At 48.2% G+C, this 17,068-nt stretch overlaps 3 protein-coding genes across 3 annotated transcripts; 1 reads left to right on the top strand and 2 right to left on the bottom strand.

The window, feature by feature from the left end:
• Nucleotides 1-3,025: 3,025 nt before the first annotated feature.
• EPUS_08772 (uncharacterized protein) lies at nt 3,026-4,742 on the bottom strand (the record flags this gene model as incomplete). The annotated part of the gene is made up of 4 exons (XM_007806199.1): nt 3,026-3,825; nt 3,871-4,445; nt 4,493-4,563; nt 4,617-4,742. 4 exons carry the CDS (start codon nt 4,740-4,742, stop codon nt 3,026-3,028), a joined length of 1,572 nt encoding a protein of 523 aa, XP_007804390.1.
• A 1,432-nt stretch (nt 4,743-6,174) lies between these two features.
• EPUS_08771 (uncharacterized protein) lies at nt 6,175-11,374 on the top strand (the record flags this gene model as incomplete). The annotated part of the gene is made up of 4 exons (XM_007806198.1): nt 6,175-6,360; nt 6,500-9,562; nt 9,685-9,854; nt 9,952-11,374. The coding sequence occupies 4 exons, from the start codon at nt 6,175-6,177 to the stop codon at nt 11,372-11,374; spliced, it is 4,842 nt and encodes a 1,613-aa protein (XP_007804389.1).
• A 238-nt stretch (nt 11,375-11,612) lies between these two features.
• On the bottom strand, nt 11,613-16,448 carry EPUS_08770 (uncharacterized protein; the record flags this gene model as incomplete). The annotated part of the gene is made up of 6 exons (XM_007806197.1): nt 11,613-12,069; nt 13,550-13,618; nt 13,685-14,208; nt 14,259-15,190; nt 15,243-15,412; nt 15,466-16,448. The coding sequence occupies 6 exons, from the start codon at nt 16,446-16,448 to the stop codon at nt 11,613-11,615; spliced, it is 3,135 nt and encodes a 1,044-aa protein (XP_007804388.1).
• Between the last annotated feature and the right edge of the window lie 620 nt (nt 16,449-17,068).

The following is a 17,068-nucleotide window of genomic DNA, read 5'->3' as shown; positions in this document are numbered from 1 at the left end:
GAAAAGGGGAAATTTGGAGCGTCCGCTGATTCTTAAAAAGGATATGGGAGTGCTAGAAAGGAAGTGTTTCGAGATGTGGCTGTGACGATGTAGAAGTAAAGATCTTGAAGTAAGATCGACTTAAGGCTCCGGCCCCAAGTTCTATAAAGTGGGCAGCCTGAACATCGTCTAAACTTAAGAGGAAAGATATGCTTAACAATAAGATCACGACGCATGTTTTAGGTTGTAGGATTGGAAGAAAAAGTTGACTGAACAAGACTTAAGCAGCTTGAGCAGCCTGAGCAAGCGGCTGAGCAAGCTGCGCTGAAAGTAAAGGTGATAATGCTGACTAACCAGATAGAGGCCCTTCAAAAAGAAATCTTATAAGATAATACCCGTATAGTCGGACATAAGATTTTTTTCCCCCAGTTCTAGTTACGGCCTCTATCCTGAGCGGTGCTGCTTTAACCTGAGCCGAGATTGAGCTGAGACTGAGCTCGTCTGAGCAGCCGTGAGCAAAGGCTGAGCACGGGACTGAGGAGTTGGCAGGACTCGCTTCTGGTCCAACTGGGGCCTGCTTTTGGGCTCTCGGACTCGGTTACAACTGCTCACTTTATTCTATTAGCGTTTCAGCCAAGCCTGTTGCCTGGAGCTCAGCCGCTTCCTTTAAGATCCTCTTGCTTATAGCTGACTTACGAAAAGTGAGTCAGGGCGAGACTAAAGACTTTACATTAATACAGTATTGCAGCCTAAGGCCAAATAGTTTATCTCGTTTATGCCGCTCAGTAGTCTACACTCCTTAGGGAGTTAGTTGCCCTAGAGAAATATTGCGGGATGTGTTAGAAATAATACATTTGCAACAATGCATTCGGCTATTAGGACTTGACAGGACTTTACGTGACCTATCAATAGTAATAGGATCTGTTAAAGGGACCTCACTACTTTTAATTAGGTTTAGCTCTAAAAATCAGTATCTACTATTTCTAATTAGGCTTTAATCATCAAGAACACTATTCGAATAGATTTTGTTACAGAAATAGTGTCTGTCTCTACCTCTGCTGTTGCCATTACAAACCAGTGCCTCTGTAGACCTATGCCTCCGCCTCTGCCTCTGCCTCTGCCTCTGCCTCTGCCTCTGCCTCTGCCACTATAGGCCTATGCTGCTGTTCTGCTACAATCTCTATACATTAACTGCCTCTGCCCTCTTTTTACTAGGTCTTAACACTCGTTGTAATTGTATGTCTTTCTTGAAAAAAGATTTAACTATTAGATTTGTTGAACGGGTATACGGATTAGGAACAGCTATCGACACTATCAACGGTCACAACTTGCATGTAGAGTGAGATCACAGTGCATCTGCACACCAAGTGCAGATCCTGCTAGCGCATGGATCACGTGGTATATCCTGTGCCACCAGCACATGAAATCCTGCACTATACCTGATTAGGAATAACCTGACCGGGCAATATTTGGCTGTACGTGTACAGCCAAATAGTGCAGACTATAGTCTGCTGATCGGCATGCATTCTCAACAAGATTAACTAATACCCTCTTTTTTTAGTCTTACTGCCTTTATTGTTTTAATAAACTTCAATATTAATAACTATAAAGAAAGAGCAATATTTATTCAGTGATAGTATCAACAGAGAGCATATGTCGAACTTGCTGACTAATCGACGGATCAGTGTGGAATAGCAAGTTGTTCTATCTAAATCAGCGCGCAGAGTGCGCATTTATACGTACAGATGCTGCGTAACGTGAAACGCAGATACCAAAAATACATGCGGATCTTATACGAAATGCGTATCAGATCTGTTACAGAACGTATATAAAACGCATAGTCAAACAGCGCTCAAACAGTTCAACAGCATACAATCTTGTCAGACACGTGAGTTTTTACCAATTTTTAACGACAAAGCCTGCCTGCAGTGTCTACGAAAGGGGCATATGAAGGTACAAGAATCTTAGGGCGTCGACAATGCTTATATATAAATATCGTTCACTACATACTACGGCGGGAGGCATAAGTATTGTTAGCGTAAGCTAGTAATGACTAGTTTCATGTACAAGGGCTCAGGTCCTCCGGGAAACCAGTAGGACGATTATGATTGGACAGCATCTCGAAGCCATACAGGCTAATACTTCTTAAGTAAGGTGTGTTTTCGTCAAGGCAGCGTCAGATACAAAATTTCTAGCTTGAAGCTAACTGTTACAGCACGTGAACACGCCAAGCACAGACAGGCACTACGGAGCTGCCTGGCGCTCTGCGAAGGAACTATGACGGACTTGGACAGGACTGGACCCTGAACAGCACACATGGTCAGACCTGGACAACGTAATGATCAGAGGTGATCAGGATGATCAACTCTGAGCACAAATCTTTCAGTCTATATAAGCACGCTCATTTCCCAGATAGTTTCATAGTCTTCGTAGTCAACTCATGTTATCAGCTCATACCCAAGTTGAAGACATTCAGTGATCTATACTTGTACCCCCTGCTCTACCAAACCAACCCTCTTGGACTTGACCCTCGTTGAGACTTGTCTTAACCTGTTGAGCCCTAACACTAACATTACTTATGTCTCCTACCGTAGTAAAGCTAAAAGACCAATAGCAGCCACTCGATCCCTTTCGTGTAGACGACCTCTTTCGCGACGGTTGTTGTTTGTTCCCGTTGGGCTTCTTTGACGCAAGTGGTCGCCTGTTTGACCTGCTTGCTTCGGCGTAGAAACACGTAGTTTTATGTTCGTTTGGGGCTGCTGAACTCCCAGGCGAATCCGTAGGTTCTGTTATCAATCAGCTTGCTGCGCGAGCCACTGTTCCAGGCACGTCCAAGTGATTGCATCTGAAAGCTGGCGTCCCCAAAATTGGAAGATTCCGACTCCATCGCCGGTACTTTAGGTTGAGCCCCTTTGGCGTTCGGTGCCGAATCGTGCCCTGTACATCCGGTGCTGTCCTTTGACATTCAGAATCTCCAGCATATCTCCAGTCAGAACCAGTCAACACCACAGTGACACAGATTCCGAGGCTGTTGCAGACGAAATGCCTAGTCCTTTGTGTTGCGATTTGAATCAGCTACAACAGCATCCACAACTTCCTTGTTCAGTCCCTTCCAGTTCTTCCTGGCCCAAGCAAACCATGAAATGACCGCAAACAAGAACACAGCCGCATTGATTGGCAGTGCATAGTTCATGTTGCTAGAATCAATAGGCATGTAGTTGGGAAACACCAGGAAGATGCTGATGTAGAGGGAATAAATCATGGCATAGATGTTGATTGGAACGCCCCAATGGCCAAGAGACCATCCGCCAGCTTCGAGACGGCCTTTCAGGCGCGCGTAAAGCATGCATGAGATGGCAAGGATATAGGATTGGTAGAGACCAAGAGTCGAGAGAGCGATGATGACACTGAAGGCGGTGTAACTGGCCAGGTTTAGCAGCGAGAGCAGTATGACGATAAAGATTGGTAGCCAGACAGAGCGCACAGGGACGCGGTGCCTGGAATCAATGACCGAGAAGTAGGCAGGGAGAGCACCATCGCGGGACCATGCCCAGGTGAGGCGGGAGGCAGAGGCGACTGAGCCAAGAGACACAGCAATGACGGTGATCAAGATAGCACCAACCATGGCCGAGCCACCGACCACAGATCCTGTAGCTCCGATGCAGATGGCAAGGAGTGGGTAGGAAGAATCCATAAAGGCAGCGACATCGCCGAGGCAGAAGAGGAGGATCAAGGTCATAGCGAACGCAAGAACACTGTTGATGCAGATGGACCAGAACATGGCGCGCGGAACGGCGTGACGGGCCCTGCGGACTTCTTCGGACATATGAACGGCGCAGTCAAAGCCTGTGGGTGGTTAGTGCATATTGGAAGATAGGAGATAAGACTTACCGACGAATCCCCAGGTAACGAGGATAACTCCGAGGTTGAACGAGATATAATCGTCATTCCACCCGGAGAGATTTGACTTGTTGAAGAACACAAAATTCGCCGAGTGTCGAGGAGCGAGCGTAATGAGGACCGAGGCGAAGACAATCCAGAGGATGATGTGCAATAGACCAGCGGCGAATTCGACCCAAGGGATAATCCAGAAGATGTGCGTGTTCAACAGGCCTTGAACGAGAAGCAGGGCAGCCATTGTCAAAACGACATGCCAGCCTTGAGTTATATAGGTGGGGTATTGTGCAGCGGCCAAGGTCAAAATGATGTTGGCGGCGATATTGACGACACCTGCCAGCAGAGAGATCCAAGAGAACCATGTAATCCAGCCTTGAATCCAGGTAATAAATCTGCGGTATCGCGGTGGTGCCAGGTAGTGTGTCCAGTGATATTGCGCACCCGCTATCGGTTGGACAGATGACATCTCTGCAAGTGAGGCGACTTGACAGAGCACTCCAGGGATGACAACGAAGAAACCCCAGACAAGGGCGCGCGGACCGCCATTCCAAAATATCAGTCCAATGTTTCTACCAGAATATTAACTCTCTTGCGAGATTGAGATGTGTGATCGTACGTTGACATAGCCTCCCATGAAGACATATAGCTGAGTGCGAAGAAGAAGATTTGGGCGAAGCTGAATAATCTCTGTTTCAGGTCTTCAGCCGAAAGTCATGTAGCGGTCCTTACAAGATACATACTCGCACTCTGGTCTGGGTATTCCTTGTGCCATCAGTCCTGGCACCGTTGTAGGTGCTAGAATATCCCTGCTTCTCGCCGATCGATGCTTGTGCCGTCTTGACCGACAGCATTTTGTGAGCATCCATGTTAGGTGTGTAATCTACAAAAGCCTCGAGTAAAGGTTGAAGGAGCAAAGGAGCGATGATAAGCATTGACAACTCTCGAGCTTTGACTGCCAAAGTCTACTTGCAAAACCGGTTGGCAACATGGGCAAATTAGGGCGTTCGGGGTGAGTCTCGATTCGACCGAACAATCGCGGAGAGATTAGTCCCAGGTACCTAAAGGTTAGCTGACCAGGGAACCAAGCAGGAGGCAGCCACTGGAAAGATACAAGTACTTTTCTACTACGGGTACAGGCCTGATTTTTGCCCCTCTCCACCCTCCCCCCCCGGTCAAAATATCTTACTTACGCCTCTTTTACATACGTATCCCTGCCAGCATCCCTATCACTATTTTGCACGAATTTTGTTTATTCTGCAAATTTTGCTTATTCTATCAATTCGACGTAAATTTAATAAGTTTAATAGATCTTTTACTTCTCTTTATTTCTCTTATTCTACTCAAGATTAACGTTTATAAATCTAAACTTTATAGCACTTAGATAGTTCATCCATCGCCTTACCACACAGTCATACAGTAGTTCATACGCAGCTATTTCGTGACTCTCCTGCTTCTATGCACCCCCATACCCTGTTCCACGGCCTTCCGTGTAACAGTTTTGATGTTTTTTGACCGACAAATTTGGTGGTCCAAGCGTCACCCATACGGAGGTTTGGAAGAACCCCACACCGACCTACACCCCGAATGTCAAGTCCAACACACGTCATGTGACCTCTAGACTTGACGTGCATAACAACTATCTATTTGCCAAGACTCAAAACGCCGAATGGACCTCTGTCGAATGGACCGCTCCCATCGTATTCCGATTCCTCTGAAGTATTGCTTGACAGTGATTCGCTGGAACGACGAAAAACACTTGACTATTTCTGGAAAAGCGCAAGCCCAGATGTCAAGCGTACAATAAGCGTTGTTGAAATTCACATTCTAATTCGTTCATTTTAATGTGTACGTACTCCATTGCGTACTGCACTCACCACGTACTGCACCACGTACTACACCACGTACTACACCACGTACTGTTTCTCCTGTAATCTCTCCTTAAATTCAGAGTATTTCAGAATACGCAGAATTGAACACCATAAGTGGACACCAGCTGTGTCTCCACTGGAGGCCAAGTTCTCGATTCCTATTCAACGCCAGCCACGATTCATACACAGTGGACTGGCTAAGTCTGAAATTGCCCACATCATCACATATTCACGACTGTTTCATGTTGAATCATTCGGTGTCGACGAGCTGGCTGCTTACCGAGTATCTCCCCTGGCGATTGTTGCCAATTGAGGCTGAGTCCATGATACTGCAGACTCGGGATGATCAGATACGAGATAAATCTTGTCGAGCTTAAGCTTGAAGTCCAGAATTATTCCTGCGTAAGAAAACTTTGAGACCTTTTGAATCATGCTTTGCGACGCAAATCCTTCGCACGCAATCGCCATCAGAGACCCAAACCCCCTCTCGGACGCGCCATTTGCAATGGGCTTCATTCGGCAAACATGGACTCTCACAGTAAAGAATCTTCTCATAGTCTTTGTGCGTCGTTGGTTTTCGACGATCCTGCGAGCATTGGTTTTACCAGTGGCTTTTGTAAGTATCACGTCGTCCACAAGCCAGATTGGCATTTTGTTTGGTTGGACTAGCAGTCTGTCGGGGCTTCATCCCTTTTTAGCCTTGACCCTGATGCCTAGGTGAGAGGTGGTTGCGCACACGCTGACTTGCTATGAAGATGTTCTTTATTTCCTACGTGCGCAACTTTTTCCTCCCGCCGTCAACCTATGGCTTCGGGTCCCCAAGGCCAATCAGGAATCTGACCACTGATGTCTTTGGTCCTTCGACAGCAGGCCGCAACAGAATTGCCTTCATCAACAATGGATACGTCGGAGGTCAGATAGAGAGTCTGATCAGCAGACTTTCCACCCCCCTGATTGAAGCAGGAGTTGATGTTCAAGTCCTATCTCAAGATGAGGAATTGACTAGGGTGTGCCGAAGTTCTCTTCGTGGGACCTCCAGCTGCTATGCAGCTGCAAGCTTCGAGTCTTCCCCAACTGAAGGTGACGGTGGGGTGTGGAATTATACAGTGCGGGCCGACTCGAGTCTGGGCTTCACAATCTTCGTTGACCGGGACGACAATGCACAACAGATACATTCCCTTCCTTTCCTTCATGCAATCGATGCCGGTATCGCCTCACTAAGCGGGATGGATTTCCCAGAAACCATGAATGAATATCCCTTCACATCGCAGACTCGGCAGGAACGAGATGATGACATTCAAGTCCTATACATGGGAGCTTTGATCGACTTCCTCGCAGTGACGTTCTTTGTCGGCATTTGCGGCATCACCTACCATCTTGCGGGACACATGGCTTCTGAACGTGAATTAGGAATGTCTCAACTCATCGATGCGATGACTGCGAATCGTCACCATTTGCAAACTCAGGCGACCAGGCTTTTTTCGACCCATTTGGCCTTCGACATCATATACCTGCCCGGTTGGATCGTAATGGGTCTGATCGTCTCTATCTATGTGTTTCCCCGCACCTCCTCTGCCATCATCATCCCATTTCATGTTCTCACAGGCATATCGCTCTCGGGGTATTCTATCCTTGGCGGCAGTTTGTTCCGTAAAGCTCAACTTTCGGGCATAACTATCACCATAACGTCAATTGTCTTTGCTGTTATTGCACAAGTGGCCGGGCCTAGTACTTCTGCCACTGCCGCCGTTCTCAGTTTCATCTTCCCACCAATGAATTATACACTGTTCATAATCTACATGGCGAGATGGGAACGACAGCTTCAACCAACCAACTTGACAGAGGGCGCACCTGAGAGTCCCTGGCAACTAACAGGTTCTATTTTCTTCGCCTGCCTGGCTGTTCAGATCGTAGTCTTTCCTGTATTGGGAGCGTTAGTTGAGAGGAGCTTGTATGGCACAGCGTCAAGAGCTCGCAAAATCACGTTCGATTCTCCGCACAAATTAGACGCTATCAAGCTGGTGGACTTTTCAAAACGTTACAAACCAAGCTGGTGGTACAGAAACGTTGTGTCTCTTTTTGGCGAGCAGCAGAGAACCGTGAACGCAGTAAACGGTTTGAGTCTTACAGCACTTAGAGGGCAGGTGGTGACCCTACTCGGTGCCAATGGGTCAGGCAAGAGTACAACGCTAGACGCTGTATCAGGTCTTAACACGGTTACCAGCGGCTCAATCCTTGTTGATGGCACGGGAGGTCTGGGTTTATGTCCACAGAAGAACGTGCTATGGGACGAGCTCACCGTTTATGAGCATGTGGCGATTTTCAACGGGCTGAAAGCCCCTACAAAGCCGGATTCCAAAGCACAGATTCGCCAGCTCGTTAAAGCTTGCGATCTTGAAAATAAGTTTGACAAAAAGTCGAAAACTCTCTCCGGTGGCCAAAGACGCAAATTGCAGCTCGCAATGACTTTCACGGGCGGAAGCCGTGTCTGCTGTGTGGATGAAGTTTCCTCGGGGCTAGACCCACTGTCACGTCGGAAGATTTGGGACATCTTGCTTGCCGAACGAGGCGTACGCACGTTCCTCTTCACAACCCACGCCCTGGATGAGGCTGACGTTCTGTCCGATCATATCGTAATCCTGTCCAAAGGCAACTTGAAAGCCCAGGGCTCTGCAGTTGAGCTGAAGCACAGGTACGGTGGTGGCTATCGAGTACACGTCCGTGACGTATCGAAAGTAGCCTCATCACCAGAGTTCGACCCCCTTCCCCGGAAAGTGCTTCCTGACGAAACAATATTTCGGCTCGCAGATTCTGCAGGTGCCGCACGATTTATCGATAAACTCGAAAAGCAGGGTGTTCAAGATTACCAAATGAACGGACCCACCATTGAGGATGCGTTCTTAGGACTGGCGGAGGAAGGAAAACAAGATTTATTAGAGCCAGAGGACCCGGTCTTGGGTGCGCAAGCACCGGCTGAGGTCTCCAAGGGCGGACCACCAATATCCACGTCCTCGTCCGATGCCCAGAATGAGAAGGCGCCGCTGTATTTATTGCGAGGAAAAGGTTCTAGTCTTGCATGGCAGACTTGGACCCTCTTTCGCAAGAGAGCTCGAATATTCAGTCGCAACTACTTCCCCTACTTCTGCGCTGTTGTGATTCCCATTGCTACAGCAGGTCTCGTGACCTTCTTTCTCACCGGGTTCGAAGGACTCACCTGTCGACTGGGGGAGTTGGCCAACAATCCTAGAGTCGCTACGCTTCCCCGACTGGAGTACTTTTGGGGCATCATGATTCCGGCAGGGTCCTCCGGTCGATTTACGCGAGAACTTCTCCCAGTCCAATACAGGCCATATGCAGACCGATTACGTCGCGTCGACACGTTCAATAAATTTCAGGTTTTTGTCCGCGATAATTTTCGCGATGTTGTTCCCGGAGGAGTTTATCTTGGAGACAATCTCGACGACACACCTCTACTTGCGTACAGAGCTAACGGAGGTCTCTACTTTTCTGCTTTAGCGAAGACCGTGTTCGATTCGTTTCTGATGAACACGACGATTGTCACACAGTTTTCTACCTTTGCCCTTCCAATCGCATCCAGTACGGGCGACACGCTACAGCTGACTCTTTACTTTGGGCTGGCGATGTCGGTCTATCCTGGCTTTTTCGCCCTGTACCCTACTGTCGAGCGCCTAAATAATGTCAGAGCCTTGCATTACAGCAACGGCGTCAGAGCTGGGCCGTTGTGGCTTGCATATATACTATTCGATGTCATGTTTGTCCTTGTGGTCAGCGCCGTGACCATTGCTATTTTCGTCGCAGTAAGTCGATTCAGATTTCTCCATCAAAAGCTGTCATGGATGGAATTATGGAAATTTCACAGCGGGAGATTCTCGCGTTGCTTTTGTTATCGAAGTGTGTCAGGAGCTAACAACATTTTTAGGTCTTTGATCTTTGGTATGCCCCGAGTTACATGTTCGTAACTTTCTTCCTCTATGGATTGTCATCGACATTGTTAGCCTATGTCGTATCTCTGTTTGCGAGATCGCAGCTAGCGGCTTTCGCCTTCACCGCAGGTGGCCAAGCTATCTTCTTGCTGATCCACTTTATCATGTGAGTGATACATTCCCTCCTCTGGGGTCGATTGCGAGAGCTTGCATCCTGCCGAGATACTGACCGGGAGAAGTTATCTAAGTCTGGTGACTTATAGCCTGCCTGAAAGGCTTCTTTCAGACCTCAACGTGGTCCAGTTCACGTATGGCTTGATAACCCCTTCAGGAAATCTGCTTCGAGTCTTGCTCCTATCTCTGAACCAATCTCAACTACTTTGTCGAGATCAATCGCTCGTTGGCTATCCCGGAGACATCACGGTCTATGGCGGACCGATCCTTTACCTAACACTTCAGTCGATGGCATTCTTTACTTTTCTGGTATGGTATGACAGTGGCTATAAGCCGGAACTCCTGACTCGAGCAAAAATTTATGTCAGTGACGAGGAAAGAGAAGCTGAGAGGCGAGACGAGGAGGTGTTCACTGAGGTCGAACGAACTGAGAACTCCTCCGATGGCCTCCGCGTGCTGCACTTGACTAAAGCCTTCGGTTCCAATACTGTCGTGGAAGACGTTACCTTCGGTGTGAAGCACGGGGAAGTATTCAGCCTTCTGGGTCCTAATGGTGCCGGTAAGTCGACAGCGATCAGCCTGATTCGTGGCGATATACGGCCGTCAAGCAACAAAGGAGACGTTTTAGTGGAGGGAATATCGATAAGCAGACACCGAGCTGCCGCACGGGGATATCTCGGGGTTTGCCCACAATTTGACGCAATGGACCACATGACGGTACTCGAACATCTTCGCTTCTACGCCAACGCTTGCGGTGTTCCTGACGTTGAACACAATGCCGCTCAAGTGATCGCTGCTGTTGGCCTGGAACCTTTCAAAAACCGCATGGCCGGCAAACTATCAGGAGGAAATAAGCGCAAGTTGAGTCTGGGTATCGCGATTATGGGCAATCCTTCGGTGCTCCTCCTGGACGAGCCCTCATCCGGCATGGATGCCATCGCGAAGCGCGTGATGTGGAAGATGTTGAACGCGGTGAAAAGCGGCCGCTCGCTCGTCATAACCACACATTCAATGGAAGAGGCAGACGCGCTTGCTGACCGCGCAGGCATTCTGGCCAAAAAGATGCTAGCCTTAGGCACCAGCGATTACTTGCGCAGGAGATATGGCGATGGATATCACATACATCTTGTCCATCGCCAGGGACCGCACGCGATGAGGGAGGAAATGGAGGCTTTGCGGCACTGGGTCCTCACCAAAATTCCGAGAGCAGTTGCAGATGACACCATGTTGCATGGACAATTCAAGTTCAGGTTGCCAAACACCTACCGCATACACGAGTCTCAGGAGAAACAGAGCTCCAATTCGATGGCCTGGCTCCTTGCTCTTCTGGAGGATCACAAAGACGAACTCAACATCGAGTACTATTCCGTTACTCAGACGACGCTGGAGCAGGTTTTTTTGAGCATCGTTGGAAAGCACAGGATTGAAGAAGAGGAGAATCTGCGGGCGACGCAAGGCGTCACGAAATTTGATAGAGTAGCAGCAGAGCTCAAAAACTTTGTCAGGCGTTGATAGCTTGCATTGGGTCTCGTTGAGGTGAGGTAGGGATGGACATCATAGATTAGATGGAATTAGAAACAGACACTTACTTCGGCAACACGGACTCTTCACGTTAACCGATAGGCAGACGATTTGCTGAAAGCGCAAAGACAATGAAGTGGTTCAATAATCTCATTCGTCGTCTGCTCGGCGTCTGCCACTCGTCTGAAGTCGTAGAAGTGGTAGTCGACATGATCACGCACAGGGCTGTCTACCGGTTCTTCTTCAATTCTTCTTCTTCTTTAATGGCAATTTTAGTCGCTAGGACGCCCATCTCTCTCTCCTCCGTCTTACCCATCTCCTCCCCCACCTCCCGGCTCCTAGGCCACTTAACCCCATACGTGCGCGCAACCTCCCTTAGATACACCTCAACCAACTTCTGCCCGGGAGGCTTAACCTGTAACTTATCTACCACGTGCTTCGGCACCAGCCCGGCAGCGCCAGCCTCTATATTCTCCTTGAGGGTAAACTCCTTGCCAAACCGCTTTATCAGCAACGCCCTTATGATGCCTAGCTCCCTTACCTCCCTCGGCAGCCGCGGCGCTGTGTAGATGATGGCTGCCGCCGCCTCCTTCAGGCCTGTATCCGGAACGCCGGATTTCGTCGCGATGCTGCCATCCTTCTGATTCTTGTCACGCGTGTTGAGGAGGCCCGCGCGCGAGCAGGAGCTCGGCGTACAGCTCAAGGATCTTTATCACTCAACGTAGATGTCGGTTTAGAGGATGTTCCTGACCCGGATGCGGGCCGAAGCGTCGCGGTGCTACGACAGGACCACAAACATCTCACGCCGCGACGAGATGGAGACGGCGGTGTCTCTTTTTTTGCGCTATGCGCAGGCGCAAAATCAGAATGCGGAGGGTCGTTTTAAGTTTAAGCTGTTATCATGTAAAGTGAGTTAGTGGTGACTAATGATTTAAAAGGGGAGGAAGGGAGATGGGGTGGAGATTGAGGATAGGGCGGGTATTATAAATAAGAGGGGTTCCTGACTTAGGCTGAGGGAGCAGGACTTACTGTTTTGTGAGGATGTGGAAGGCATGGTTGCGAGGGTATGGTGTTTTTCAGCTTATAGGCGATTTTTGGATAAGTGGAGAGATGAGGCAGGATCTCAAGGTTTCGACCAAGGGATGGGAGGGAGGATGTTCCAGTGTCCTCAAACGGAGGACAGAGTGCGGTGGGATCAGCGCATAGAAATGGCTGCGGTATATCTTCAGGCAGCGAGGCGTTCCTAGTGTTGGTTTTACTGAGGCTCAGACGATTGCATTGCTTCTACGGCTCCACTCTAAGTACCATAGTTTCCGTGACACAGAATGCTGTTTTCCGGCAACACCTGTTAGGGACCTCGTGGTCATATGATTTGCTACCCACTTGCACCTTTTTGTGAAACTTAATGCGAAGCTGTCCTTTGATAGCCAACTATGGGAAACGAGCAAACCTATCGTATCATACCAATGAAGATCGCGTAGAGCCCGTCCCATAATTGGCCCGTACCGTACTGTCATTGCCTCACAATTCGCCCATCATCGATATCGTTATGCACTGCGTAGAAAAAGTAGCACGAGGGCCTACAATGCTGTTTTTGTGCCTTTCCTTTTCGCAACAGTAGCTGAACTTGTTGCCAGCGAAGCCGTGGCAACAATAACAGCAGAATATTAGATCAAGTACTGTTCAGACAGAACCCGCGTTGCATTTTAAAAGTAGCCCGAACAGAGACCCACTGCGAAGACTAATGCCATGTACCGTAGTGAGTAGAAATGAGACTTCTTAATGATAGATGAAAAATTTTAAAGAATTAGAAAATACATAAGATATCTTTAACTATGTACATAAACCCTCTTTCAAAATCTACAATTCCATCATTTGACCTTCCAAACACCATCGCTTTCATACCACTCATTCGCCTTCATACATAATAGCCGTCATATTGATTAAAAGTACCCACACCATATATACCAAGACCTATCCGCGTATCGTTTGCATTCGTTAAACATGACTCATGCCCTCCCTCCCAGAAGCCCCTTTTCTTCAAGGCTGCCAGCCGTAATAGAAACCATTTTAGAAATGAGAGAACGATGAGGTGGATGCTAGCCCTGTAAGAAAAACGCGAGCAAAAGTAGCTAGCATACTTTCTAGGGTGGATCATCGTCGTACCAGTCGTTGATGGCGCCTAGCAGCATCTTCCAGACATTGCCATCACGGTAGGTGTGATCCACGATATCCCTTGATTTCGCAAGAAACAGCTTGTCAGCCAGATGGATTGTCGAAGCAGATATAGGGTCGACTTACATGCCCCTGGCTTTAAGACCAAGCCCGCTGTCTAACTCATCAAGCTTAGCTATGCTTGCTTCATCATCTCCGAACCGGATGAATTGGATGGCAAGCTGCTCCTTGGGACACTTCTTGGCAATCATCTCTTCGACTTGGTCTTTGATGAGACTGCCAACGTCAGTTGGTTGCCATTTGGCATCCGTCAAGATGTAGAAGCTCAATGGCCTTTGCGGTTGCGGGCCAGGTTGATAACCGAAAAAGTTCTTCCGCGGCGAGAATTGCTTTTCAAATTTATTTGGATGTTCTTGCAATATTTGGTGGAGCCTCAATCGCATGTCTGATATCCCCTTGAAGGGCGCTTGGAATATCCCGCTGGATATCCGCGAAGACTTCTTGGTGTTGATCTTCGGCCAGCTGTGGGCAAAATAGATGTCGAGACCGTCTTCGTCCGAATTCTTCAGCATGTATGCCAACAGCGAGATGACACGGTCAACGTCTCTACGATGCGGCCCCATAGTCTCCGAGTTGTCAACCAAAAAGATCTGGCACCATTAGTTAGCCGGCTTCAGTCTGGGAGGGACATATGTCTCACATGATTTCTTCGATCTAGAGAGGTCAGATTTTCACTTCCAGGCAAAACAGGGTTTTCACCATTCTTTTTTCTATTCTTCCATGCAAGGCCTTCACTGACGGATAGGGTTGGCCGCTCTGGCTCCTTCTGATGCTTCTGTCCTTGCTGCACGGAATTATCATGAGCATTTGCAGCTTTTGATGAACTAAATCGCGAGTCAAGTACAGCGTGTGAGCCTTCTCCAACAGACTGAGGGTGTTCAGTGGCATCATTGCGATATTTTTTGCTGCTTTGCTCGTTTGACCCTGAGTGATGTCCTTGGGACGCCACAGATCTTGAAGACTGAGATGACACCGAAACATCATCATCAGGCGGGAGAGGCTGGCTTGGTGTTAATCTTGTTCCTGGTCTTGTACCTGGATATGATTTTGAACGTGACTTGACATGTATGGGGTGTACTTGAGTAGCATTTCGAGTCCTGTGCTCGGCTTCGTAAATCTCAACGGAGTCATCTTCAATACTCCGTAATGGCTTAGGCTCTGGGACTTCAAACTTGTCTCGAATTCGTTTAATATGGCCCTTTGTCTGCTCGAACACAAGTTTGGCTTGGGGCCGCGCTTCTTCTGCTAGCATCATATCGACAATGTGATCCAGTATTTGCCGGGTTACTTTGTGAATGGGATCATTTTTGCTCATCATATTGAGATGTATGTTCCGAACACTCTCAAGCAGACTGCCGTTATGGTGAAAAATGTATTCACCACTGCCACCCCCTTTGCGTTCTACCTCTTCGCTCCGCTGACGTCTGTACTCAACCACTCTTCTCCAGCCATCATGAAGCCAGACTGAAACTTCGCTGAAAATGCAGCCTAGGGACCATATGTCAACAGACTGTGTAACTTGTAAAGACAAAGATTCAATGTCCTTGTGGGATCTAAATGTCTCTGGTGCACCTAGGCACTTGTCAGCCAATTTTTAGATGGAGTTGATGAAGGTACCGGGTACCATATGCGCGAGTGCCGAAGGCGTCTAAATCTGAGGGTTCATTTGATGAGGAGTCACTGGGTTTGAAATGAGCGAGATCCAGATCTGCGATCTTGAATTCACACTCATACGGGGAAGTTCCGTTTCTGCCGAAGACGAGAATGTTGGTTGGTTTAACGTCTTGATGCCAGCTGATGGCCACAGTATTAGCGGCGATGTATACCGGATTGATTTCATTACCCACCCATTAAGCCTTTGAGATGGTGAGCTGTCATTCCTGCTCGTCTGATGAATACACATAATACCTTGTGTAATATCGGAAAGCCTGTCCCAAAAGAGTAAAATATCTTCAATGGTTGACGGGGGCTTTGTCTTTCTCATGAAGCTCTCCAGTGTTCCGCCATCTGCATACTCCAAGATGAGGTTGTACGAGTTTCCATGAACGAAGCCACCATAGCATGCAATGATGTGAGGAGAAGGTTTCCCATTCCATCTCAACTTCATATGCGCGTTACGCTCAGCCTTGTAGTTATTTTCAGCTTCTGCCTCTCGATAAGTCTTCAGGACGAACGTATTCTTGCATCGCTGGCGCCAATCCTGCTCCATTTCAGTTAGCGAGGTCAACACGTATACTGGAGCATCTGAAAATACCGGTATGGCATGACCAGGCGGTCTTAGCGAGTGGTAATTTTGGTCAACTACAATTTTGTAGATTATGGCGCTCCCCCCCTCCCCAATCTTCTCCTTGTGTATTATAGGGACGATAACTTCCGGTTTGAAGCGACCATCCATGCCGTATTCGAGTTTCAAAGCGCAAAATTGCCATTGAGTGTCCTGAAATTCTTTGAATTTGTCCGGCGATGTGGTGGGAAATTCATCTGGTCGGGTGCGGAAAGGCAGCTTCTCATCCCGTAAGGATTCGTATTGGTAGAAGTGAGAAATCATGCTTCCTGCTCCAATACACAAAAGTGTCGCGAAACATCTTGAATAATGAAGTCGTACAAGATTTGGAGCTATTTCAGGTCTCTTGGAGGCGTCAAGCACAACGTCGAGTAGCTTCTCAAGCCGAGGTCCGTTGAAGTATTCCTCTAAATGCGATCGGGGAATGAATGATTTTCTCGTCTCGAAGGTAGGACCTCCAAAGCCTGACAAATGCGCATCTGAAGATCGCCTCCATTGGTGGAATGTTTGGATGGTCTCGTCGGTCTGGGCATACGATTTGATCATGGCACAGGCGCAAATCGGATTATCGCTGGCAGAGACAAGGAGCGATATTGATGCGATGATGGGTGTTGGAGGGTAAATTAGACATGACAACAAAGGTTGACAAAGAGATGATATTTGCAAGAACGAATCCAAAGAATGCGAAGCAGCGCGAGGCTGTGGTTTGGGTCAAGTCAGAGTATCCGCAGCAAAGCTGCCTAGGATCAGGAAAGGCCTGTTATTGGGCAGATTTTATCCCGCACATTTTGAAAGGACGTTGGCAAGGCTGGCGCCTCCGGTTTGACTAACTACGACTTGTGTGCGGCCTGGTCGAGATAAAGGTTGATATGAGGCTCTGCTAGTCAAAACATTATCTTCATCGAATGCAACTTGGTTTGCCCCGTTTCGCTCGACGCACATCGTGGGATGAACCCTTAATCTTACCATTCGCGAGCGAAGCGCCTGCACAATGCATCTTTGCTCAGATCAGGCACCGTTGTGGTCTCAGATCATGGATGGTCATGTCTATTATTCCACCGAAATGCTGAAATTCATTCGTCTCGGCTAATTAATAGCCCCCTGGCAACCCTCTCGTAGATAGCTTCTAGTCTCCACGTTCTGCCGTTCAACTCCAGATTGAGGAA

The sequence above is a fragment of the Endocarpon pusillum genome, assembly GCF_000464535.1.
Source record: "Endocarpon pusillum Z07020 unplaced genomic scaffold scaffold5164, whole genome shotgun sequence".
NCBI lineage: Eukaryota > Fungi > Ascomycota > Eurotiomycetes > Verrucariales > Verrucariaceae > Endocarpon > Endocarpon pusillum.
This window is presented reverse-complemented; position numbering and strand designations above follow the sequence as displayed.